Below are 25469 nucleotides of genomic sequence, written 5' to 3' on the forward strand. Positions count from 1 at the left end.
GGGCTCTGTATGGCTGATATTGTGGTGAAACCCCTCCCACAGTGTGATGCCATGATCATGGTCCTGACATCACACTGTGGGAGCCTTGTTGCATTGTGGGAAATAACAGCTCTTTCCAACTGCCAAAAAAGCAAGCAGCATCTCCTTCCACAGACATCACCTGGCAGCAGAAAAATGTTGCCATGTGATAAATGTCAGAATGTAAATCAGGGAGAGGAAAGATTTTACAATGGGCACACACTGACTAAATCATTTATACATAATTATTGTAAAAATGAAGCACTTTTTTATTACATTATTTTCACTGGAGTTCCTCTTCAAGCTCCTCCATCAGACCGCCGCTACAGGGCATCCCCTCTAGAACCACCAGATGCAGGTGCCCCTTCTTTCCTCCGGCTATCCTCCTGCTGAACTCCAGCCCTCCCCCCAAGGCCTGCCCCCCCTGCAGAAACCCCCTAAACTAGACAGTAAAGACTCCCCCGCACTCGCCCCGACTCTCCAAGCACCGCATGGGCACAGCACTCTTTTCATCACTCACCTAATCTCTCCTATATTGATTTATTGCCTGTTAATCATATTCCCCTCAATGCTGTGAATGACTATCAGCATGTATTATTTTGCATACGTTTATTGCTATTGTATTGCGGTCCTGTTTCTGTTGTGCCAATTATCTTGCTTGTTCTGTTGCTAATGCCACGAGTACCGCAATCAATTCTGGGCACAACAATCATTGTTCTCCAAATAAGGTTTTTCTGATTTCTGACCATTTAGGGCCAATTACTGTACAGTCACAATGTGTTCTGTTCTATATAAAGTGGAGGACAAATGATGAGAGGAAGGAGTCACACTGTGGGGACCACAGTGAAATAATAATAATGGCTTAGCAGGAGTGATCCAACAATGAGACTGGCAGGGATGTAGTTGGTCACATGTATTTTACAGTGCAGACACTCACAAACAATTGTTTATGGCGGAACACATTTAGCACACTTAGCTTTACTGAATGACTCCCAATGGCATACCAATAAATGAAATGGAAAAAAGTCAAATCATATACTTGCATGCAAAGAGAACATTTTAGACTACAAATAAAGATCTGTAAGATGTTGGGAGAGGGCCCCACATGAGGTACCAGAATAAGGTAGAGGATTGCAAGAAATCCTGTATCTATTAGTGAGAAAATAGGTTGGATGAGAGTAGAAGACTGCAGAGCACAATCTCATCAGGCTGGAGTTAGTGTATGGATGCATGGTGGACCAAGGCTGAAGTGCAAGAGCACAGAACTATATCCTTTGCTTTACGGGCAATCAGTGGAGGGATATAGAAGCACAATTTAAAGGAAGGTGGATGACATGAGTTCTGGATGGACCGGAGATGTGCCATCTGGTTTACTGGTAGATTACACAAGATAATGTTACAGCATTCAAGTCAAGATGTGGTGAGGGCATGCACTAGCCTGTTTTACTGCATCCTACATCAGGGGGAAGGAGTTTCATGGGAGGAGTCTCCTCACCATATTAAAATAATATTAATGTGATGATATTAATTAGCTGATAAGAAAAAAATAGCATGGAAACTACCTGATTTAGCTTACCTGTGTTCAACTTTAGCATGTCAGTGAACCTGACTTGACAAGTCATCTGTATTTTGACATCACACACTAACATCACAGCAATACTATTGGGGGATGTTACATTGGAAGGCCAAATGCCAAAATCATTCTGTCCCTTTAATCTGGCCTACTGTGCAACCTCACATGACTTAAATACAGGGTGGTGCATGTAAAACTGGCCCCTACTGCCTGCACAAGCACATGAAAATATAGGCAGATGCTGGCCAGCCCATCTCGGTGTGCCTGCTACTCGCTCCGTTCCTGCGGTGTTTGTGTGGTCTACAGCTTTCTTGCAGCCTCTATCGATAGCATTTGCTACTGTATAGGAAAGACTTTCATATTGTAGAGAATACTAGCCTAAATACTCTAACATTTTTGTGTAGGCAGTAGGAGGGTTTTATTGCGTCACCATGTATGTGTGTCAGTATTGCTAAGACTGCTGCCACAATGACCATGTCACTGACAAAAATCCCTTTCAAACTAGGTAAAATTATTAAAGGTACTTGGATGTAGATACAAAGCACCCTCAAAGTAAACCTTCCACAGAAAATAAGCGACAACTCTAAACATGATTATGATAAGTTCATAAATGTAGATCACAGAAGACAACTTACTTTGCTGGCATCATTCATGCTGCTGACAACTGAGTTGGTATCGGCATCTTTGACCAATTCTCTTAACTGAGGAAAATCCAGAGACTGCAGGAAAGCAGAATCACGTTGCTGTGGAGCTGGGGGCAAATTAGTTTGGTAACATTGTCCCTGGACTCCTGGTGGGACCATCCTGACTTCCATGTATTTTAAGGTTCCATCTGTGTTCAGGTACAGAGCCGGCTGGTACTGATCCAGGTATGGTTTGGACTCAGATCCATTTAGGAGACAACAACTACTGCTGTAACCATAACTTTCCTTCCTCAGACATTTCACCAGCAATATAATAAATGTCACAAGAGAAACTAAACTGATTGCCACAAGGGAAACTATTAAATATAAGGTCATGTTTGGTGCTGATTTGGCATTTGCAAGGAAATCCCCAGATTTGGGCCTCTCTACTACCACCTCATCTGCTATACTGACCAGCACAGTGACTGTAGTAGATAATGGAGGATCCCCATGATCACTGATAGAGATGACAAGCTGCTGCTCTGTGTTTTCTGTTTCCTGCAATCCTCGTACAGTTCTGACCTCTCCTGTATGTTTAGACACTTGGAACAATGAGGAGCTGCTGGGGTCAATGAGGTTAAAGAGCAGCCAGGCATTGTGACCAGAGTCCAGATCCACTGCAGACAGTTTGGTCACCAGATATCCGGCACTTGTAGATTTTGGGATCCTCTGTTGCACAATGAGATCCTCAGAGTGTTCTGGATAAAGCAGGGAGGGGGAGTTGTCATTGGTATCCAAAATGAATATACAGACAGGGACAGTAGAAGATAACTTTGGTGACCCAGAATCCTCTACTTTAATGGTGATCTGCAGAGCCTGGATGTGCTCATAGTCAAAGGAACGCTGAGCATATATGTCACCAGTATTAGAATTGATGTAAACAAAAGAGGATATAGAGGATCCATCTATCTGGCTCTCCACTATAGAGTAAACCAGATCAGAGTTATCACCCTCATCTGCATCAGTAGCAGATACTGTACATAGCAGAGTCCCTGGATCACTGTTTTCCTTAATGAAAGCATTATAAGTAGTCTGTGTAAATGTTGGTGCATTATCATTAACATCAGACACACTGAGAATAACAGTGGTCTTACTGGACAGAGCAGGAGACCCCAAATCAGTAGCTGTCAGCTCAATAATATACTGTGATATCCTCTCTCTATCCAAACCCCCATCAGTGACCAGGGAGTAACGATTTTTAACCATTCTGATTTTGAAAGGTATATCTGTTTGTAAATTCAGCTGTATTTCCCCATTTTTCCCAGAATCCTTGTCTTTCACATTAATAAATCCCACAGGAGTTCCTAATGGTATATTTTCTGGAATATCTTTTTTCAAAGCAGCATAAGAAATTTCTGGAGCATTATCATTAACATCTTCTATTTCCACCTTAACCAGGCAGTTCCCAACCAGTCTGGGTAACCCTTTATCTTCTGCTTTTATTGACAATTCATATAAATGAGCCTCTTCGTAATCCACATTTCCTTTTACAAAGATTTCTCCACTCTGCTGGTTCAAATCAAATAATTTCCTTGCACTTTCAGAAGTGTGACTACTAAAATAATACTGGATTTCTCCATTTACTCCTTCATCTAAATCTGATGCATTTAATGACAGTATACCAGTATTCAAAGGCAGATTTTCCTTCAGTTTCACCTTATAAATTGATTGGTTAAACACTGGTGGATTATCATTGATATCTAGCACTGTTATTGTTACATGACAGGAGCCTGATCTAGCTGGTTCTCCACCATCTATAGCTGTGAGAATAAGATGGTGTTCTGATTTTTCCTCCCTATCTAACACCTTCTCTAATATTAGCTCAGGTATAAGAATACCATCAACACGATTCTTCACAGACAATGAGAAATAAGGATTTGTATTCAAAGTATACTGACTGACACCATTAACACCAACATCCAAATCCTTTGCTATTTCTAACGCAAACTGAGCACCTGCATTTGTAAATATTTCTGTGATCTCAATAAGATGATTATTAGAAGGAAATGTGGGAGAATTGTCATTAATATCCAGAATCTCTACATCTAGACTAAACAGCTCTGAAGGATTTTCAGCCACCACCTCTAAATGCAGCAAACAGCTCACACTAGATCCACACAGGCTCTCCCTATCAATCCTGCCATTTACAGTCAAGCCTCCATTGTCCTTATTTACAGCAAAATATCTTTGGTATTTGTCAGATGATAAATGTAACCTGTGCTGGCCAAGCTCTGCCTGTTTTATGCCCAGATCCTGAGCTACATTTCCTAGCCATGTCCCTGGATCTGACTCCTCCACAATAGAATAACGAAGCTGCCCAGAGACACAGCCCCAGCTACACAGGAGAAGGGAGAATGCTACTTGCCATTTCCAACAAAGAGAGCAGCCTCTGATGTCCATATCTCACAATGATTCCTTAGTATGTGATGAAACATAGGTACTCTGTAATCCAAACGCTTGCAGTTGATAAAGGTCTTCCTTCACCATTAAAAAAATAATCCTTCCACAAGGAGAAACCTCCACAGCATTGTGTTGTCTGTGCAGCAGGTCTTCTTTGTGTGCGAGAGAAGAGAGGGGAGGGTGAATCACTGAGCCAGGGGGAGGAGAGCGCATTGTAAGCCTGAACAGATATACCCATCAAACTTAGCATAACAAGCCTGACATCTTGTGGCCAAAATGTGAAGTTCATGCTCAATTAAAGAAAACATTATGATCTTGCATTTATTTCATTTTGCTAATGCCTTTTACTAACCTAAATCACTATAATGTAGATTAAAGATTATGTAGAAAGCAAAACATTGCAGAAAATAAAAAGTATAAGCTTGATCTGAAGCTTATTTGTTCAAAGAAGACATCTACAGTACTGCCAATTTTAAGCCTCAACTGAAAATCAAAGTTGCAAGACTGTAATGTAAATCCTCTTACATTTTCATGAGTAAAAACCCAAACCACATTTGTCACTTATCGATTCAGAATTCCTCAACTGCACTTTTTGTTTTGGATAAGTGACATATAAAGGAACCTGCTTATATAGCACACATCACTGTTCAAACTATTATTTGAAAGGCTACAGTTTTAGACAAGAAAAAAAAAGAACTGTTGTCATTTGCAACACATTTATTATTACTGCTGTCAGACCCTGATTGGTTAAAATGTTTCATACAACATTGGAAACAGAAGGGCCCTTATTCAATTCTATTTTTCTCCTAGGAGATAATTTGTAATCTCTAAAAATAACTTTTTTTTAGCACTCTGCAATTACAAAAAAAACTAAAAGTAAGTTAAAAAGTTCTGTCAAAATTATTCTTAGTGTTGTCTTGCCTGCTGGTGGCTTTAAATGCATTTTATTAATAAGGAGTAGAAATAGTGAATGGGAGAAATAGAAATGGGAAAAAAGTGAATTTCATATTACCCAGTGGGCCCCATACAATTCATTTTTTTCGCCTACGTTTTTTCCTGTTTAAAAACTACTGTTGAAATTATTCGGAGTATTTTCTTGCTTGCTGGTGGCTTAAAGGGTAGTTTATTTATAATACTGTGAATATATCACCTAGGAGAAAACTTAGGAGGAAAAGATAATTGTATCGGTCCCAATGTGTCCTGGTTATCCATAATATACTGCGTAATATGTTGGCACTTTACAACTACAATAATCAATAATAAATATCCCCTCTTTCCCCATTGCAAATGAAGCCCACAATCCTTATTCAATTCACTTTTTCTCCTCATATTTCTCCTAGGCGATATTTTAATACCTTGTTAATAAAATGCCTTTTAAAGAACTACTGATGTGAGAGGGGTATGGAGGCAGTCATATTTATTTTCTTTTAAACAATACCAGTTGCCTGCATCCTGCTGATCTTTCATGCATCAGTGGTGTCTGGATCACACACCTGAAACAAGCATGTGGCAAATGCAGTCAAACTTAAGTCCAACTTTTGATCGGCATGCTAGTTCAGGGTCAATGACTCAATGTATTACGGGCAGAGGATCAGCAGGAAATGTGCATTGTTTTAATGGAAATAAATATGACAGCCTCCATATCCCTCTCAGGTCAGTTGTCCTTTCAGCCACCAACAAGCAAGAAAATATTTAAGAGCAGTACTTTTTCACCTACTTGTGGTACTTCTCCAGTTGCACAGTGCTGAAAAATTATTTTAAACAGAAGATGAAAAATTGTCTCTTAGGTGAAAACTTAGGAGGAAAATTGATCTGAATAAGGGCTTATGATTGAAAGCCGGGGGACATTGCGCTTATTGCAAAGAAAAAGCTCTTTTGCAACTCTACTGAAATAAATATATTACACTACCTAAAATGTGACAATGCTATTCTTGCTAAAACGTGCAATGTAGTACTAGTGAGATGCTTCATCACATCATTACAGATGGACAGCTCTGTATTTTTGACATGTCATGGTTTTAATTTAGTCTTGTGTGTCAATTAATGTGCTTTAAAGTGTATCTGAAGTGTAGATGGGACACAGTGGTATGTTACATGGTAAATTATATACCTCTGTGTCCCTTATACTTTGCATTGCACTCCACCCCCATCCCCCGTCTGCCACACTGCCCCCTTCCCCCCTCCGAAATTGCCGACATGGAGCTTGTCAGAAGCTTACCTAAAGGAAGGGGTGTTCTTTGCAGGAGAGCGATGTCCTCTCCAGCATGAAAAACACCCCCCTTCCACCGCTCCCTGTCCATTTACTGCTTCTCCTAGCCTCTCACCTGTCCCTCCTTGCAGCTTCGTGACACTGGGGTCAGGGCAATATTTATAATTTTTTTTTACGAAAGTGAAACCAGCTGATCACTGCCAGCAGGAGTGGCGGAGAGCGGCGGTAAAAAGAACTACCTGATCCAGCTGAACACAACAACCCCACCCCTTTCCCCCATATAGAATGTTTTTTTTCACCTTTACAACCAGCTTGTCTCCGCTTTAATGAAGGGGTTTTGGGGTCTTTGAAGTGTCAGCTCTATTATGGCACCTTGCTATGAAAAGTATGTCTCAATTTAATCTTTTGATCAGTAAATTATGAAAGATTAATGTAAACTTGGAAGTCAAAACTAATTATCTTTTCTTTTTTCACAAAGGACATGGATAGGAGAAATCCCCACCACGTGTATTCATCCTACTGTCTTATTGAAAATGTTTTTATCTGGTCTGAAGTGCAGACCAGAAAACTCAGAATTGCCTTCTTAAAACAAGAACACTTAAAGCACACCTGAAGAGCTATGAAGGCTGACATATTGGGTCTACATGAAAAGGGCGCCGGTAAAAAAGGGCGCCTGGTGGAGCCCATATATATACCAACTTCGGCTACAAAAAAGGCGCCTGGTGTAGCCCATATAAACTTCGGCTACAAAAAAAAAGGCGCCTGGTGTAGCCCATATAAAAACTTCGGCTAGAAAAAAACTCCGGGATGTTTTAATTACTATTCCCCCTCCAGGCCGCCATGGATAGTGGGGGAATGAAATAATTCAGCTTCCAGCGCTTGTAGCCCATATACAAACTTCGGCTAGAAAAAAACTCCGGGATGTGTTAATTACTATTCCCCCTCCAGGCCGCCATGGATAGTGGGGGAATGAAATAATTCGGCTTACAGTGCTTGTAGCCCATATAAAAACTTAGGCTACAAAAAAAAAGGCAATAATATGGGCTACAGAGGGGCACCTTACTGTAGCCGAAAAAAATACGGGCTACAAAGGGGAGCCCGCTTGTAGCCGAAAACCTTGTAGCCGAAAAAATATGGGCTACAAAGGGGCGCCCGCTTGTAGCCTATATCAAAACTCGGGCGCCCTTTTCTACACCTTGTAGCCCATATTTCCAGAAATAATATTGATGTCTATGGCGGCGCCCTTTTCATACAGGCAGCTCGGGCGCCCTTTTCAACCGATCCCGACATATTTATTTCCTATTATACAATGCAAATTGCCTGGCTGTGCTGCTAATCCTCTGCCTCTAATAATTTTAGCCATACGATCCTGATCAAGCATGCGGATCAGGTGTTCTGACTGAAGTCTGACTGGATTAGCTGCATGCTTGTTTCAGGTGTGTGATCAAGATACTAGTTATGCATGAAGGATTCACAGGATGCTAGGTAACCGGTATTGTTTAAAAAGAAATAAATATAGCAGCATCCAAATCCCTCTCCCTTCAGGCATTCTTTAACCACTTAAGGACCACGGGCTTAAACCTACCTTAAAGACCAGGCCATTTTTCACAAATTGGGCCTCTGCAGCTTTAAGGCCTCGCTGCAGGGCCGCACAACTCAGCATGCAAGTAATCCCCCCCCCCCTCCCCCCCTTCCTGCCCACCAACAGAGATTTCTGTTGGTGGGCTATGATCACTCCCAGGATGTTTATTTTTTGACAAATATTTATATGTTTATTTTTTAAATAAAATCTTGCATATTTTATCTTCCCCCTTCCTCCCTTCCCCGCCAGCCAATAACTGTGATCAACTGTCATAGGCTTCACCCTATGACAGCGAATCTCCCCTGAGCCTACCAGAGGGACAGCCTTGTCACATGACTGTCCCCAGTATAGCGCTGCCTTAGATCATAGCGCTGTACGGAGTAAATAGACGATGATCGCCGCTGGGAGACTGATGATGGAGCGAACAAGCACAGATGCACGATCTCCTGCAAATCCCACCCCAGGACTTTATGCCAATTGGCGTTAGGCGGTCCTGGGGCTGCCGCCGTGGCCACGCCCATCAGCCTGACGCAGTAAGCAACAAGTTAAAAAACCCACTTTTCTTATACTTACTAACAATTAGGTATTTCTCTTCCGTTTCAGGACAGTGTGATAAGAGTCAGGCAAAAACAAAATGCAAACCTTGTTTTAGCCAATAAATGCACTCAGAACCATTACTGTTTAGAACAAACACAGCTATCAGCACACAAAGCCAAAATAATGGAACTTACACAAACCCTCTGGCCAACATGAGGCCTTATATTGAATGATTTGAAAAAAATATCAAGGCTAAATACAAAATGATACATAACAACTATGTAAAAGGAATAATAAAAGATAAATCTGCTTACACATAAAATATTTATCAGGTAAGATCTGACCTATTCATTAATGATACCTACAGAAGCAGACATATTCTCTTTACAATAATTATTGATTTACGTTGCTCCAGTATGTTTCATGCTGCCATACAAATAATTCTTGCACAACCAGAAGCAACACTGATAAAAGATGTGCAGCATACCTTATACAAAGTGTATGAGAAACAGAGGTAAATGAGTCAGAATACACAGCTATAGCAATGTGTATAGCAACTAATGCACGGAAGTGGAAGAATATTATATCTCACCTTGCTTGGATCAATCATGCTGGCTACTGAGGAGGAGTCAGCATCTCTGACTAATTCCCTTAGCTGTGGAAAATCCAGAGACTGCAGGAAAGCAGAGTCACGTTGCTGTGGGGCTGGGGGCACATTAGTTTGGTAACATTGTCCCTGGGCTCCTGGAGGGACCATCCTGACTTCCATGTATTTTAAGGTCCCATCTGTGTTCAGGTACAGAGCCGGCTGGTACTGATCCATGTATGGTTTGGACTCAGATCCAGTAAGAAAGCAGCAGCTGCTGCTGTAACCATAACTTTCCTTCCTCAGACATTTCACCAGCAATATAATAAATGTCACAAGAGAAACTAAACTGATCGCCACAAGGGAAACTATTAGATATAAAGTCATGTCTGATGATGGTTTGGAATTAATCAATAAACTACCAGATTTGGGTCTCTCTTCTACCACCTCATCTGCTATACTGACCAGCACAGTGACTGTAGTAGATAATGGAGGATCCCCATGATCACTGATAGAGATGACAAGCTGCTGCTCTGTGTTTTCTGTTTCCTGCAATCCTCGTACAGTTCTGACCTCTCCTGTATGTTTAGACACTTGGAACAATGAGGAGCTGCCGGGGTCAATGAGGTTAAAGATCAGCCAGGCATTGTGACCAGAGTCCAGATCCACTGCAGACAGTTTGGTCACCAGATATCCAGCACTTGTAGATTTTGGGATCCTCTGTTGTACAATGAGATCCTCAGAGTGCTCTGGATACAGCAGGGAGGGGGAGTTGTCATTTGTATCCAGAATGAATATACAGACAGGGACAGTAGAAGATAACTTTGGTGACCCAGAATCCTCTACTTTTATGGTGATTTGTAGAGTCTGGATGTGCTCATAGTCAAAGGAACGCTGAGCATATATGTCACCAGTATTAGAATTGATGTAAACAAAAGAGGATACAGAGGATCCATCTATCTGGCTCTCCACTATAGAGTAAACCAGATCAGAGTTATCACCCTCATCTGCATCAGTAGCAGATACTGTACATAGCAGAGTCCCCGGATCACTGTTTTCCTTAATGAAAGCATTATAAGTAGTCTGTGTAAATGCTGGTGCATTATCATTAACATCAGACACACTGAGAATAACAGTGGTCTTACTGGACAGAGCAGGAGACCCCAAATCAGTAGCTGTCAGCTCAATAATATACTGTGATATCCTCTCTCTATCCAGATTCCCATCAGTGACCAGGGAGTGATGATTTTTTATAGTTCTGACTTTAAAAGGTAAATTGTGCTGTATATTCAGCTGTATTTCCCCATTTTTCCCAGAATCTTTATCAATGACATTTATGTATCCTACTGCAGTTCCATGTGGTATGTTTTCGGGAATTTCGTTTATTAATGATGAATACGAGATTTCAGGAGGATTATCATTCACATCTTCTATTTCCACTTGAACTAGACAGTCCCCCACTAATTTTGGCAAACCTTTATCTTCCGCTTTAATAGACAGTTCATGAAAACTTAATTCTTCATAATCAACATTTCCAATAACAAATATTTCTCCTGTCTGCTGGTTTAAATCAAATAACTGTCTTGAGGATTCAGAAGTGTGACTATCAAAATAATACTGAATTTCCCCATTTGCTCCCTCATCTAAATCAGTTGCATTTAATAACAAAACAACAGAATTCAAAGGTAGATTTTCTTTTAACCTAATCTTATAAACAGGTTGGTCAAACACTGGTGGATTATCATTGATATCTAGCACTTTTATTGTTATATGGCAGGAGCCTGATCTAGCTGGTTCTCCACCATCTATAGCTGTGAGAATAAGATGGTGTTCTGATTTTTCCTCCCTATCCAACACCTTCTCTAATATCAGCTGAGGGATGAGAGTCCCATCTTTACGATTCTTCACAGACAATGAGAAATAAGGATTCGTATTCAATATGTACTGATTAACATCATTAGCACCAACATCCAAATCCTTTGCAATTTCTAAAGCAAACCGAGTACCTGGACTTGTCCAGAATTCCGTGATCTCAATAAAATGATCAGTAACTGAAAATGTGGGAGAATTGTCATTAATATCCTGAATCTCCACATTTAGTCTAAACAGCTCTGAAGGATGTTCAGCCACCACCTCTAAATGCAGCAAACAGCTCACACTAGATCCACACAGGCTCTCCCTATCAATCCTGTCATTTACAGTCAAGCCTCCATTGTCCTTATTTACAGCAAAATATCTTTGGTATTTGTCAGATGATAAATGTAACCTGCGCTGGGCAAGCTCTGCCTGTTTTATGCCCAGATCCTGAGCTACATTTCCTAGCCATGTCCCTGGATCAGACTCCTCCACAATAGAATAACGAAGCTGCCCAGAGACACAGCCCCAGCTACACAGGAGAAGGGAGAATGCTACTTGCCATTTCCAACAAAGAGAGCAGCCTCTGATGTCCATATCTCACAATGTTTCCTTGGTATGTGATGTAACATAGATCCTTTGTAATCCAGAATGCTTGCAGGTGATGAATTCCTGTTTTTATCCCTTAAAACGCAATCCATCCACAGAGACAAAGCTCCACTGCATTCTGTTGTCTGCGCAGCAGCTCTTCTTTGTGTGTGAAAAAAATGGGAGGGTGAATCACTGAGCCAGGGGGAGGAGAGCGCACAGCTAAACTAAACAGATCTAGCTATGAGGCTGAATGTGCCAAGACTGACCTCTTGTGGCCAAATATACATACTTCATGTAGTAATTCAACATAAAGTATTTCAGTTCAGATCCAGGTTGTGTTTAACAAATCCATTAAAAGAATGGCATCAAGCTAAAGTTATTTCTATTTTTTATAGTGCCAACATTTTCCATGATGGTGCACAATAGATAAAAATAATCTGAAGTGAAAATAATCTTATAAGATAATGAATTGTATGTGTAGTACAGCTAAGAAATAGAAACCTAAGAATAGGGTGGAGCAACAAAGTGAACACACATTAAGTACCAGCTAGGCCCCCTTCTCGCCAGGGCCCCATAGCAGTTGCTTTGGCTGCTATGGCTATTGCTACGCCCCTGATGTCAAGTATAAATAATATGCAATATGTATGTATGATGATCAAATAAGACCATATAGATGCAATACCTAGGCAGGGAGAGAGGTTTTTTTTTTTTTTTTTTTACATGTGCATTGTTACCTCTAATATAAGCTTAAAATTGCATGTATGTCCTTTATTAAAAAAAAAAAAAAAATATATATATATATATATATATATATATATATATATATATATATATACAGGTCATCAAGGGAGGCAGTAAATGAAAATAAACAACCAACAATCAATACAAATATTTCACAATCTAGGGGAGTCATAGACAAGATTGTGGGCTTTAGTGTAAATATAACTGGATGCTGCTAGTTTCTTTGATCACAAACAGTCATGAGTTTATTCCTCATCCCATGGTAATCGATCATACAATCAGTTTGTAAGTTTGATTGGCTTGGCCACATTCATGTTATTTCTGCTTCTTATCTAGGCTAATAGCAGACATAGAGACAACACCTGACCAAGTGACTGGAATCTGCTATTCAAAGAACTGTATATTAATCCTGTGTTCATTGGCACTTCAACATGATTTTTTTCTATTGAAAAGAAAAAAGGTGCAGAAATGGGTGATATATTTTAAGCAAAAGTAGCACAATAGAAAAAAAAATCTGCAAATTTAAAGGGAACCTGAAGCAAGAGGTAAATGGAGGCTTCCATTTTTATTTCCTTCAAAGCAATACCAGTTGTTTGGCTATCCTGCTGATCCTCTTTCTCTAATACTAATAGCCATAGACCCCGAACAAGCATGCAGCAGATCAAGTGTTTCTGACATTATTGTTCAATCTGACAGACTACCTGCATGCTTGTTTCTGGTGTGAGTTAGCTACTACTGCAGCCAAATAGATTAGTAGGGCTGCCGGGCAACTGGAATCATTTAATAGGAATTAATATGGCAGCCTGCATATACTTTTCACTTCAGGTTCCCTTTAAGTTCAAAAATATACTGCGGTGGTAGAAATAGAAATGTGGTAGTCAAGTTCAGGAATCAATTAAGTTCTAGATGATTATTATTCAGCTGCAGTTTAAATGGCCAGCAGCATTTTCAGAATCTGATTCATCACTTCTGCCCCCGCAGTATCCAGTTCTTGTCATTCCATAAATTGCAAATTCTTGAATGTTTGCTTACTGCTATTTACTAGTGATTTTATTGGAATGTTTGTGGTAACTGACTGTGTAAAGTAATTGGGTTTTCTTTGAGCATGATGTACACTGAGGAGGAATTGCTGTGCAGGTCAGAAGTATACACAAGGTCCATACTTTAGGGCTGGTTCACACGGGCGTCTGCCCCGCGTTTACCGCCGTTGTTCGGGACTCGGTATTAAACACTCCCATTCAAGTGAATGGGAGCGTTTGTACCGGGCTTTTACTGGCGTTTGCGCAAACAATCCCGATTTTCCCTGGCGTTCGAGGCGACACTGGTCGCTACATGTAGCATCCTGGGATGGTTAACCGCTGCGTCTAATGTCCCCCTCTGGGGGAGAAAAACGCTGACTGCAACTGAACGACAGGGAAAGCCACTAAAAGCTTGAACGTGACGCTGCCGCAACGCCGCCGAACGCAGCACCTCTGAAAGCTGGGCAGACGCCCATCTGAATCAGCGCTTAGGTGGTCATGTGTATAATACTAGACAGTTAAACTGTTATCATTCTCTGACTGCATTAATATAAACGTATAGCAAGCAAATATGTGCTGCAAATTAGAAAGTGAGATTCCAGAAATTAGGGAAAAGGTTTAGTTTAACAGATCCAGCCTCATCTGCTGCATCCGTGGTGTAGATATCAGTACAGGATGTCATATCCATAAGCTAAATACAAACTTTGGACTACTTTCCCCTGAAACAGTAATTTGTAATCATCTGGTGCAGCAATCTATGTGGCCACTGACCAAGCAGCGTGTTTGATCCATTAGAGAGAGGAATGAGAGGACATGTAAGTGGCATACTTTTGTGGGAGCCAGAATAATAACAGCCATGGGACCACAATCTATCCTCCTGGATTTCTGAAGAGGGGGCCAGCTATGTTGGGAGGCACCCTGGTAAACGCAGCGCTGCAATAGGTGCAGGGCTGGATTTTCCATAGGGTACTGTAGGCACGTACCTACAGGCACCTTATGTGGGAGAGGCACCCCCCCCCCTCAGATCACTGACCTCAGGAGCTTAGACTTGAATTCCTACCTCATATCACTAACCCTACCTCATATCACTAGGCACTTACACCCTAACTCTTGTCTCATGTCACTAAGGATGATACAAGACAGTAGTTAAAGTGTAAGATTCTAAGAACAGTTAGTGATGTATGAAAGAAATTAGAGTTCAGAATATTTTTATGTGGGGGTGTAGCCTGTGTTCAGGGGCAAAGTTTAGGGCACCACAACATTTGTGGCGGCAATACTAATAGCCAATTTGGTAATTTGGGTGCCAGAGGCACCTGATAAAGCAGCTGGCAGTGTGCCACCCACTATGCAAACTGCGACTACAGCGCTTGCTATTTGTAGCTGTAATTACATCTAATAGCCACTATGATAAGGTTAGGTTATAGTAAAAAAAAGGTAAACATTATTTATATCTTACTATGTACTAGTAGAAAATCAGTAATTTTACCAATGTTGTACTGGTGGCTATCTCTGGCGCCCTTTTTACTGGGGGCCCTTTTTATATAAATGCGGAAGGAGGGTTGCATATTAATACTTTAGAGTTTAGGCTTAAAGAGCATCAAGTATGTTAGAGGAACTGGACTTAAATGATATATTATTAATGCTCATTTTTATATTAGGAAGGGAAGAATATTTATTATATTACTAAAGAAGCTGAGAATGAATTTACTATTGTGTACAAATAATCATAATCGTTTATACCCTATGGTGTCATCTTATGCTTGGTTTAAAATAGTTTGGTGATCAATTATATAATATAAAGCTTAATGCAACACAAAATTGATATTAAAGGGGTTCTTCCGCGAATAAGAAAAAAAAAAAAGTGGTTTATGCATAAACTATTAAACACCCTTCTAAAATAGTGTAAAAAGTTTTTTTTTTTTTTAAATGAATGGTTTAATCAATACAACATGTAATGTAAACAGTGATGTATGAAGGACTGGGAGGCTAATCCATTTGTTAGGGGTGTTTTTTTTTTACTTTCTTTTCACAACCATAACTCCTGCCTAAGTAGTTTTCAGTGGTATAACCCACTTCTAGCAGGAATCATCCTTATATCCCTAACAGCTGATCTCTGCTGAGCTGCTGAATATGTGTTTACATTGTTGCTAGGCAATCAGATGCCGTGCAGAGACTCGTTTGTGAAGAGTCATAAGCTGCTGGGAGAATGAATCAGTCCCATCTACACCATATGATTCTTTGTCAGATTCGATTCAATTTGATTTGAATTAATCTGACATGTCCAATTCATGATTCGATTCAATTCGATTCAGATTGAATCGAATCATGAATCGGGCATGTCAGATTGAATCAAATCATCAATGAATCGAATCAAATTAAATCAAATCTGACAAAGAATCATATGGTGTAGATGGGACTGATTCTCCCAGCAGCTTATGACTCTTCACAAACGAGTCTCTGCACCCGGGGTCTGGTTGCCTAGCAACAATGTAAACACATATTCAGCAGCTCAGCGGAGCTCAGCCCGTTAGGGCTATAACAGCGATTCCTGCTAGAATTAGGTTATATCACTGAAAACGACTTAGGCAGGAGTTATGTTTGTGAAAAGAAAGTAAAAAAAAAACCTCCCCTAACAAATGGATTAGCCTCCCAGCCGTCATCCGTCACTATTTACATTACATGTTGTATTGATGAAACCATTCATTTTTTAAAAAAACTTTTTACACTATTTTAGAAGGATGTTTAATAGTTTATGCATAAACCACTTTTTATTTTTTTCCTCATTTGCGGAAGAACCCCTTTAAGGCAGGTGGAAACTTATATCCATTTTTCCCCCTGCATTTAGTTTCCTTTCTGAAGATATTCCCTCTGATTTCTTGTCACAACTAATTACCTGTCAATTTATCCCACTGAGAAAAAGAAAAAGATATAAGACCAGGATGAGTGACATGATTTTAGCTACCAAATGTTGCTGCAAAATAACATCTGCTTCTTTATAAATACTGTATAGCAATACTGTTTAAAGAGACACTGAAGCCAGTTTAAAAACGGCTTTTTACCTTTTATTTGCCCCTGCTAAAGTGCCGCGATCCCGCAGCAGAACGAGGGGTCTTTACCCCCCAAATCCCCCGGGGCACACTGCGGGGAACACTTCCGTGAGAGGCAGAGCTTTCAGCTGCAGCTCTGCCTCTACACACGTCTATCAGCGCATATCACCGCCTCTGCTCGCCCCTCTCAGTCTTCCTTCACTGAGAGGGGCGGGGCAGAGGCGGAGATCTGCGGCTGATAGACGTGCATGGAGGCAGAGCTACAGCCGAAAGCTCTGCCTCCATGAGCAGCAAAATCCACGACCAAGAAAGTTGTGGTTTTTGCAGGGGAGATTTGGGGGGTAAAGACCCCTCGTTCTGCTGCGGGATAGCGGCGTTTTAGCAGGGACAAACATGTCTCATATAAATAAAAGGTAAAAAGCAGTTTTTAAACTGGCTTCAGTGTTTCTTTAATGAGAAGAAAACAATGAAAAGAAGAACTGCCACACAAAATATGCGTAATTGTGGTACTGTTTATGATGGTCAATGTACTCTGTAAATGAGGGTGATTCATCATGAGACAAAGCCATGAGATTTTAGAATTATCACATATACTAAAAATTGTATGTGTGGAGCACAATATTGAGTTTAGGCCAAACCTAGAAATGTATGGGCTCTACATAAATATATTTTTTCAAGACCCTGCCCACTCTTATATTTTACAAACAACCTTTCTTCTTCCTCACAAGAAAAAACCTTGAATACATTACATATTAAGAAGACCGAAGAGGCCCAGTGAATGTTGCTGTCTCTAAACACCACTGCCAGCCAAGATGCAGTCAAGCTACCCCTCAACCTCCCTCCAGTAGGGGTCAGTGAAAGGGTGTGGCAAAGCCATCAGGAATGGAAGAAGGTAGTTTGGATTACCTAGGTCTCAGAGTCTACAAAAAAGAGTTGAGCTGTCATGGGAGGAGCCAAAGGAGCAGTGATGGTCACATGACTGCTGTTGTCTTCCTTAACACTGGGATAACAAGTATACGAAAAAAAAAACTAACTTACTTAGCCAGAATGGAGGGAGGGATGTTTGTTAAAATATGTTAGGGAAAAATGGGACCTTAAATTCTGGAGGCCTTTATCTGGAATGAGAATACATTACACTGAAATTGAACTGCCAATCAGCCACACAATAATCTGAATAAAGGGGGGGGGGGGAAGAGGAAAAACGAATCAGTTACTTTCTACAAAGGGAAGTTCCTGTGTACACGGAGGGAAATTCTTCAACCCTCATTCTTGATGCAGCCACACAATAATCTGAATAAAGGGGGGGGGGGAGAGGAAAAACAAATCAGTTACTTTCTACAAAGGGAAGTTCCTGTGTACACGGAGGGAAATTCTTCAACCCTCATTCTTGATGCAGCCACATAAGGCATGTCGAGAACACGGTCATGTGATCAGATTTAGCCTCTTCTGCCTATATCAGGAATTCTCAATCAGGGTTCCCTGGAACTCCAGGGTTCCTTGAGTACCCTGCAAGGGTTCCCTGGCATTTTTCTCTATTGTGGGGGCTGGGAGAAGTATGATAGAGAGCACACTATAATAGGGGGTACTGTAAAAAGAAGCGCTAAATTGGGGGTTAGAATAATAATGAGCATATTAATAAAAAGCACCAGAATAAGAAAACATTGTACTGAAGGGCACTGTAAAAGGCGGTAGTGACATAAACAGCCACACCAGCCTTTAAAGACCATGTTAGGGGTTCCTCGAGATCCAAAAATTACTCGCAGGGGTTCCTTGATATGCAAAAGTATTTGGAGGGTTCCTCCAGGGTAAAAAGGTTGAGAAAGGCTAGCCTATATGATATTATGCATTACACTCACTGATTGTTTAGATGATTACAGAGTTATGTAAAGCTTTTCATCATTCTTTAATGAATGTAATAATCCCCTGAAATAAAAAACACTGAAACTGCATGATGTAGTTTCACAATGTAACACCTCCGAGAACCTGACTCAGAATGCCCAATGTTCAGAGAACCACACTAATGTTACAAGGTCACACAACAACATACCAGCCTTACTATTGGCAGATATTACAATTAAAAAAGAGAGTGAGAAAGTAATTTTGTCATTTATCTAGCCTGCTATACAACTTGACATGCCACGGAATATATGCATTAATGTCACTAAGCCTCCTGCCATGGTGATTGTGTGACTAAGCAGAAAACCTTTCTAGCTAAATACAAATATAAAAAACATATGGATTCCGAAGACAACAAGAAAATTCTAAACAGGGATAGGATAAGTTTCAAAATGTATAATACTGGTGACAACTTACTTTGCTGGGATCAGTCATGCTGCTGGCGACCGAGGAGGTGTCCGCTTCCTTAACTAATTCCCTTAACTGTGGAAAATCCAGAGACTGCAGGAAAGCAGAGTCCCGTTGCTGTGGGGCTGGGGGTACATTAGTTTGGTAACATTGTCCCTGGGCTCCTGGAGGGACCATCCTGACTTCCATGTATTTTAAGGTCCCATCTGTGTTCAGGTACAGAGCCGGCTGGTACTGATCCATGTACGGTTTGGACTCAGATCCAGTAAGAAAGCAGCAGCTGCTGTAACCATAACTTTCCTTCCTCAGACATTTCACAAGCAGTATAATAAATGTCACAAGAGAAACTAAACTGATTGCTACCAGGGAAACAATTAAATATAAAGTCACATCTGAGGTTGGTTTGGAATTTGCGAGGAAATCCCCAGATTTGGGCCTCTCGACTACCACCTCATCTGCTATACTGACCAGCACAGTGACTGTAGTAGATAATGGGGGATCCCCATGATCACTGATAGAGATGACAAGCTGCTGCTCTGTGTTTTCTGTTTCCTGCAATCCTCGTACAGTTCTGACCTCTCCTGTATGTTTAGACACTTGGAACAATAAGGAGCTGCCGGGGTCAATGAGGTTAAAGAGCAGCCAGGCATTGTGACCAGAGTCCAAATCCACTGCGGACAGTTTGGTCACCAGATATCCAGCACTTGTAGATTTGGGGATCCTCTGTTGCACAATGAGATCCTCAGAGTGTTCTGGATACAGCAGGGAGGGGGAGTTGTCATTTATATCCAAAATGAATATACAGACAGGGACAGTAGAAGATAACTTGGGTGATCCAGAATCCTCTACTTTTATGGTGATTTGTAGAGTCTGGATGTGCTCATAGTCAAAGGAACGCTGAGCATATATGTCACCAGTATTAGAATTGATGTAAACAAAAGAGGATATAGAGGATCCATCTATCTGGCTCTCCACTATAGAGTAAACCAGATCAGAGTTATCACCCTCATCTGCATCAGTAGCAGATACTGTACATAGCAGAGTCCCCGGATCACTGTTTTCCTTAATGAAAGCATTATAAGTAGTCTGTGTAAATGCCGGTGCATTATCATTAACATCAGACACCCTGAGAATAACAGTGGTCTTACTGGACAGAGCAGGAGACCCCAAATCAGTAGCTGTCAGCTCAATAATATACTGTGATATCCTCTCTCTATCCAGATTCCCATCAGTGACCAGGGAGTAACGGTTTTTAATAGTCCTGATTTTAAAAGGTAAATCTGGCTGTATATTGAGCTGTATTTCTCCATTTTTCCCAGAATCCTTGTCTCTCACATTAATGTATCCTACTGCAGTTCCTAATGCTGTATTTTCTGGAATCTCATTGATTAAGGAAATGTAAGACATTTCAGGAGCATTATCATTCACATCTTCTATTTCCACTTGAACCAGGCAGTTCCCTACCAGTCTGGGTAACCCTTTATCTTCTGCTTTAATTGATAATTGGTGTAAATGTGCCTCTTCATAATCTACATTTCCTATTACAAATATTTCTCCACTCAGCTGGTTCAAATCAAATAACTGTCTTGATGATTCAAAAGTGTGACTATCAAAATAATACTGAATTTCTCCATTTGCTCCTTCATCTAGATCTGTAGCATTTAATGAGAAAACAACACTTTTTAAAGGGAGATTTTCTTTAAGTTTAACCTTATAAAGCGACTGATTAAACACGGGTGGATTATCATTAATATCTAGCACTTTTATTGTTATATGGCAGGAGCCTGATCTAGCTTGTTCTCCACCATCTATGGCTGTGAGGATAAGATGGTGTTCTGATTTTTCTTCCCTATCTAACACCTTCTCTAATATCAGCTGAGGGATGAGAATGCCAGCTATGTGACTCTTTACAGACAATGAGAAATAAGGATTAGTATTCAATGTATACTGACTAACACCATTAACACCAACATCCAAATCCTTTGCTATTTCTAATGCACACTGAACCCCAGTTACCAATTCTGCAACCTCAATAACATGATTGTTAGAAGGAAATGTGGGAGAATTATCGTTAATATCCAGAATCTCTACATCCAGACTAAACAGCTCTGAAGGGTTTTCAGCCACCACCTCTAAATGCAGCAAACAGCTCACACTAGATCCACACAGGCTCTCCCTATCAATCCTGTCATTTACACTCAAGCCTCCATTGTCCTTATTTATAGCAAAATATCTTTGGTATTTGTCAGATGATAAATGTAACCTGCGCTGGGCAAGCTCTGCCTGTTTTATGCCCAAATCCTGAGCTACATTTCCTAGCCATGTCCCTGGATCAGTCTCCTCCACAATAGAATAACGAAGCTGCCCAGAGACACAGCCCCAGCTACACAGGAGAAGGGAGAATGCTACTTGCCATTTCCAACAAAGAGAGCAGCCTCTGATGTCCATATCTCACAATGTTTCCTTGGTATGTGATGTGACATAGATCCTTTGTAATCCAGAATGCTTGTAGGTGATGATTTCCAGTTTTCACCCCTTAAAACACAATCCGTCCACAGAGACAAAGATCCACGGCATTCTGTTCTGTGTGCAGCAGCTCTTCTTTGTGTGTGTGAAAAAGATGGGAGGGAGAATCACTGAGCCAGGGGGAGGAGAGCGTACTGATAGACTGAGCAAATCTTGCTGAACAAACGATATACTAACGCTGCCCTCTTGTGGCTAATAATGTGAATTCATATATATACATTAAGAATTCCAGTGAAGTATAATATAATTTTTATCATGTGTTTTATGCATGTACGTTGAACGAATATGACATTAGATGGTTAAAATGTTTTTGTCTGGCATTCTACAACAGTTTGACTGCAATAATCATAGTGGGTTAATGCACACAAGGTAACATTGTTGCAAAAGTGCTCAACTAATGTACAGTTGAAAGTATATGTGTGTAACTGTTAGACAGCGTTACTGGCATGTCAAGTATAATAATACGCCATTACATATTTTAGATTATAACAAAAAGTTTACAGATGCAATTACTGATAAAGAAATTAAATAAGGTAAAATACATCTGTAAAATGTATGACAATAATTATCGTCTGCCCTTTCTTAAATACATAACCTAATCATTTGTTAAATATTTAATTTTTTCACTTTTTTTATATTAAGCCTAACATGAGTTGCAAAACTGTTTATAGGTACGTTAGATAAATGAAATGATGTCCTAAAGTTGAAAATAAAAATTCAGGTCATACAAATAGACAGTGATTACAAATAAACAGCCAACAATAAAGCAAACCTAACACAGTCTAGGGGAGCCATCAAGTTTTTTGGCAAAAAAATAGATGCTGCTAGTTGCTTTCATCATAAGAAGCAATAAGTTTATTCCTTGAAAAGTTCAAAAAGGATCACACCATAAACTTTTTTGGTGTGATTGGCTTGGCCGCCTTCATATTATGGGCTTGATTCACAAAGCAGTGCTAATGCATTGCACGACCGTGCTATGCATTTAGCATGCAATGTGATGCGCACAAAGGTTTGCATGCATAAAGATTTATGTGTGCGCAGTTTGCCACATTAGCGAGCTCACGTAAATCTTTAAAAGGTTTGCGCGCATCACATTGCGTGCTAAATGCATAGCACGGTCGTGCTTTGTGAATCAAGCCCTATGTCTGCTACCTCGGTTGATTAATAGAGAGCATAAAATGACACACAATCATGGGACTGTAATCAGCCATTCAGAGATTTGTATATTTACTTGTATTTTAACATAAAAAAACATGCAATATTCTATTGTCAGTGAAATTAATGAGTAAAAAAAAATTCTGTAACTTAAAGTTCAAAAATGGAATTTGCTGGGTTAGAACCAGACATTTGCTATTCGGATTCAAGAATCAATTAACCAACAGGTAAGATTAAAAGGCAGGTAAAAAAGGCTGGCCTTTTCAGAATGTGATTCATCACTGTAAATGTCCAGTTCGGCCTTTGCCAGACCCAGTTCCCGTTATTCCACAATTTCCATATTTCTTGAATTTTTTAACATTGCAATGTATTAGTTATTCAATTGAGTTGTCTTAAGGACTGCCTGTTTATTGCACTGATAAGATGAAAAAGATATAGGGCTTGATTCACAAAGCCGTGCAAACTGTGTAGCACGGGTGTGCTAAACAGTTAACACGTGAAGTGCCATTCACGGACTTTTGTGTGCGCAAAGTGCCGCGATTCACGCGAACCGCTGCAAATTCTGCACGCAATTGCGGCACTTTGCGTGCGCAAAAGTCCGCGATGGCACTTCACGTGCTAACTGTTTGGCACACCCGTGCTAAACAGTTTGCACGGCTTTGTGAATCAAGCCCATAAAGGTTGAGTGACATGATTTTAGCTACCAAATTTGCTGCAAAATAGCATCTGCTGCTTTATAAACTCAGCAACATCATATAGCAATTGGTATAAAATAAAGAAGAGCAGTATAGAATAGTATAGAAAAGTTGTTAAATATTAGTAGTTGTGATATTTTCTCTTCTTCTCCTTTATAACAATCTCGATCAATAAGCTAAATATCAAAAAAGACAACAAAAAAACCTAAATAACTTAATTATTAGGAAGACTGATGAAGTCACATGACTGTTTCTGCCACTCCTCACCACTCCCAGTCAAGATACAGGAAAGAGATATAACCAAGCGTTCTCTAGTAAGAATCAAGGTGGCTATGAAACTGTTAATCTGCCAGCAGACCAACCATTATAGAGAACCTTCTCTGATCGAGCCTGCCCACATACTCCACACTAATTTCCAGTAGAAATCTATTTGATATTGGCCTTGCACCGCCGTCCAATGTATATATGCCCCACTGGTGCCCCTATGCAGTGTTGAAGACTCACCTGTTACGCTTCCATGAAGTCTGGCCTTCTCTGGTATCCGGTGTCACCATGAGTGCTTTCAACCACACCGTTACATGTAGTGACATCCCTACATGTGATGAGGTCATGTGGTACAGGCACTCGCTTTGACACCAAAGGCAGAGAAAGCCAGGACAGGTGAACCATAAACATTGCACATGGGCATGTGGGCACATGCATACTCTTGATGGGACACTGGACATTGGGTCCATTACTGCCACACCCCTGATTGAGCCCATGTGACCGAGATTTTCCACCTTGCCCAATCAATCTTCCTGACAGATTTGAGCCAAAACATCAAAAGATTCATTAGGTGGCCACAATATGTCACCAATTCTCTTCTGATTCGATAAAATTATCAGGTTGGAAGGTAACCCTCAGTGAGAGAAGCTGGCAGGGATTGAGGAAGGGAGTTTGGATGGCTTTACTCTCAAAGTCTCCAAATAAGAGCTGAGCTGACATTGGAGGAGGACAAGGATCAGAGGTGGCCACATGACTGCTGCTGTCTTCTGAAAAACTCTGGTACTTAGGGTTTAGAAAAAAAAACTATTTAACTAAGAGAGTGAAAAGGAGCTTTAAATTCAGGTGCCCATCATGAAATGGAATGTGAAACAGATTTGTTGAGCCAGCCAATTTTCTCTTGTATTAAATAACACTGTAAAGTAGTACTTACAAAAAATAATAAATTTGGCAAGTAATTGAACTGGAATACAATAGCAAGATGTTAACCATCTTCATAAGCAAACAAACTATATATGCTAACATCGTTCTGCAAAATGAAGTTATTGTATTGTATACATCATGGGGTCATCATTCTAACCTCATGCTTTGTGCTAGAAATACATCATGCATTAATGTAATGCACGTCATGAGCATTGTCACATGGTCATATTGAGCTGCTTCCTTCTGTATGATGCTCTGCATTGCACTTACTTTGGTTTTTCAGGTGATTACAGAGTTATGTAAAGCATTTAAATTATTTACTTGACATTAAAAATGTGATAATAATATCACCTGACAAGGAAACCAGTAACACTGAAACTATATGATGTAATTCATTTGTGTTAACCATATGACATATCAAGTAAAGCTGATTGAGAATGCCCCTTTTTTCAGAGAACCTAACAGTACAAAGTCACACAATCAGCCTTACTATTTGCAGATAAGGAATTAAAAAATCCTGAAGAAATTCTGACCCTTTATCTAGTCTATTGTGTCATTTGACTTGCCAAGGAATATATGCATTAATGTCACTAAGCCTCCTGCCAAAGTGACTGAGTGACTAAGCAGAAAACTAAAGCTTTCAAGCTAAATACAAATATAGAAGGCATATGGATTCCAAAGACTGAGTTCCATTAAAATAAACATTCCACAGAAAAGAAGAAGTCATCCTAAATAGGGATGTGATACGTTTGGACATTTTTTAA

At 40.2% G+C, this 25469-nt stretch overlaps 1 protein-coding gene across 34 annotated transcripts in view; it reads right to left on the reverse strand.

Annotated features, from left to right (window-relative positions):
- LOC137564200 (protocadherin gamma-C5-like) overlaps nt 1-25469 on the reverse strand; it is a 669033-nt gene that overhangs the window by 225104 nt on the left and 418460 nt on the right. The window contains exon 1 of one of the 34 annotated variants that reach the window (XM_068277737.1): nt 19154-21734. The exons of 31 other annotated variants lie outside the window; for them this stretch is intronic. In XM_068277737.1, the coding sequence (XP_068133838.1) occupies nt 19154-21592 (2439 nt within the window). In that variant the 5' untranslated portion in view covers nt 21593-21734. Of the gene's footprint in view, nt 1-2226; nt 4824-9594; nt 12183-19153; nt 21735-25469 lie in introns of those variants that run through there. 2 more of the 34 variants (XM_068277734.1, XM_068277716.1) reach the window with 2 other exon arrangements.

This window comes from Hyperolius riggenbachi, chromosome 3 (assembly GCF_040937935.1).
Source record: "Hyperolius riggenbachi isolate aHypRig1 chromosome 3, aHypRig1.pri, whole genome shotgun sequence".
NCBI classification, from domain to species: domain Eukaryota; kingdom Metazoa; phylum Chordata; class Amphibia; order Anura; family Hyperoliidae; genus Hyperolius; species Hyperolius riggenbachi.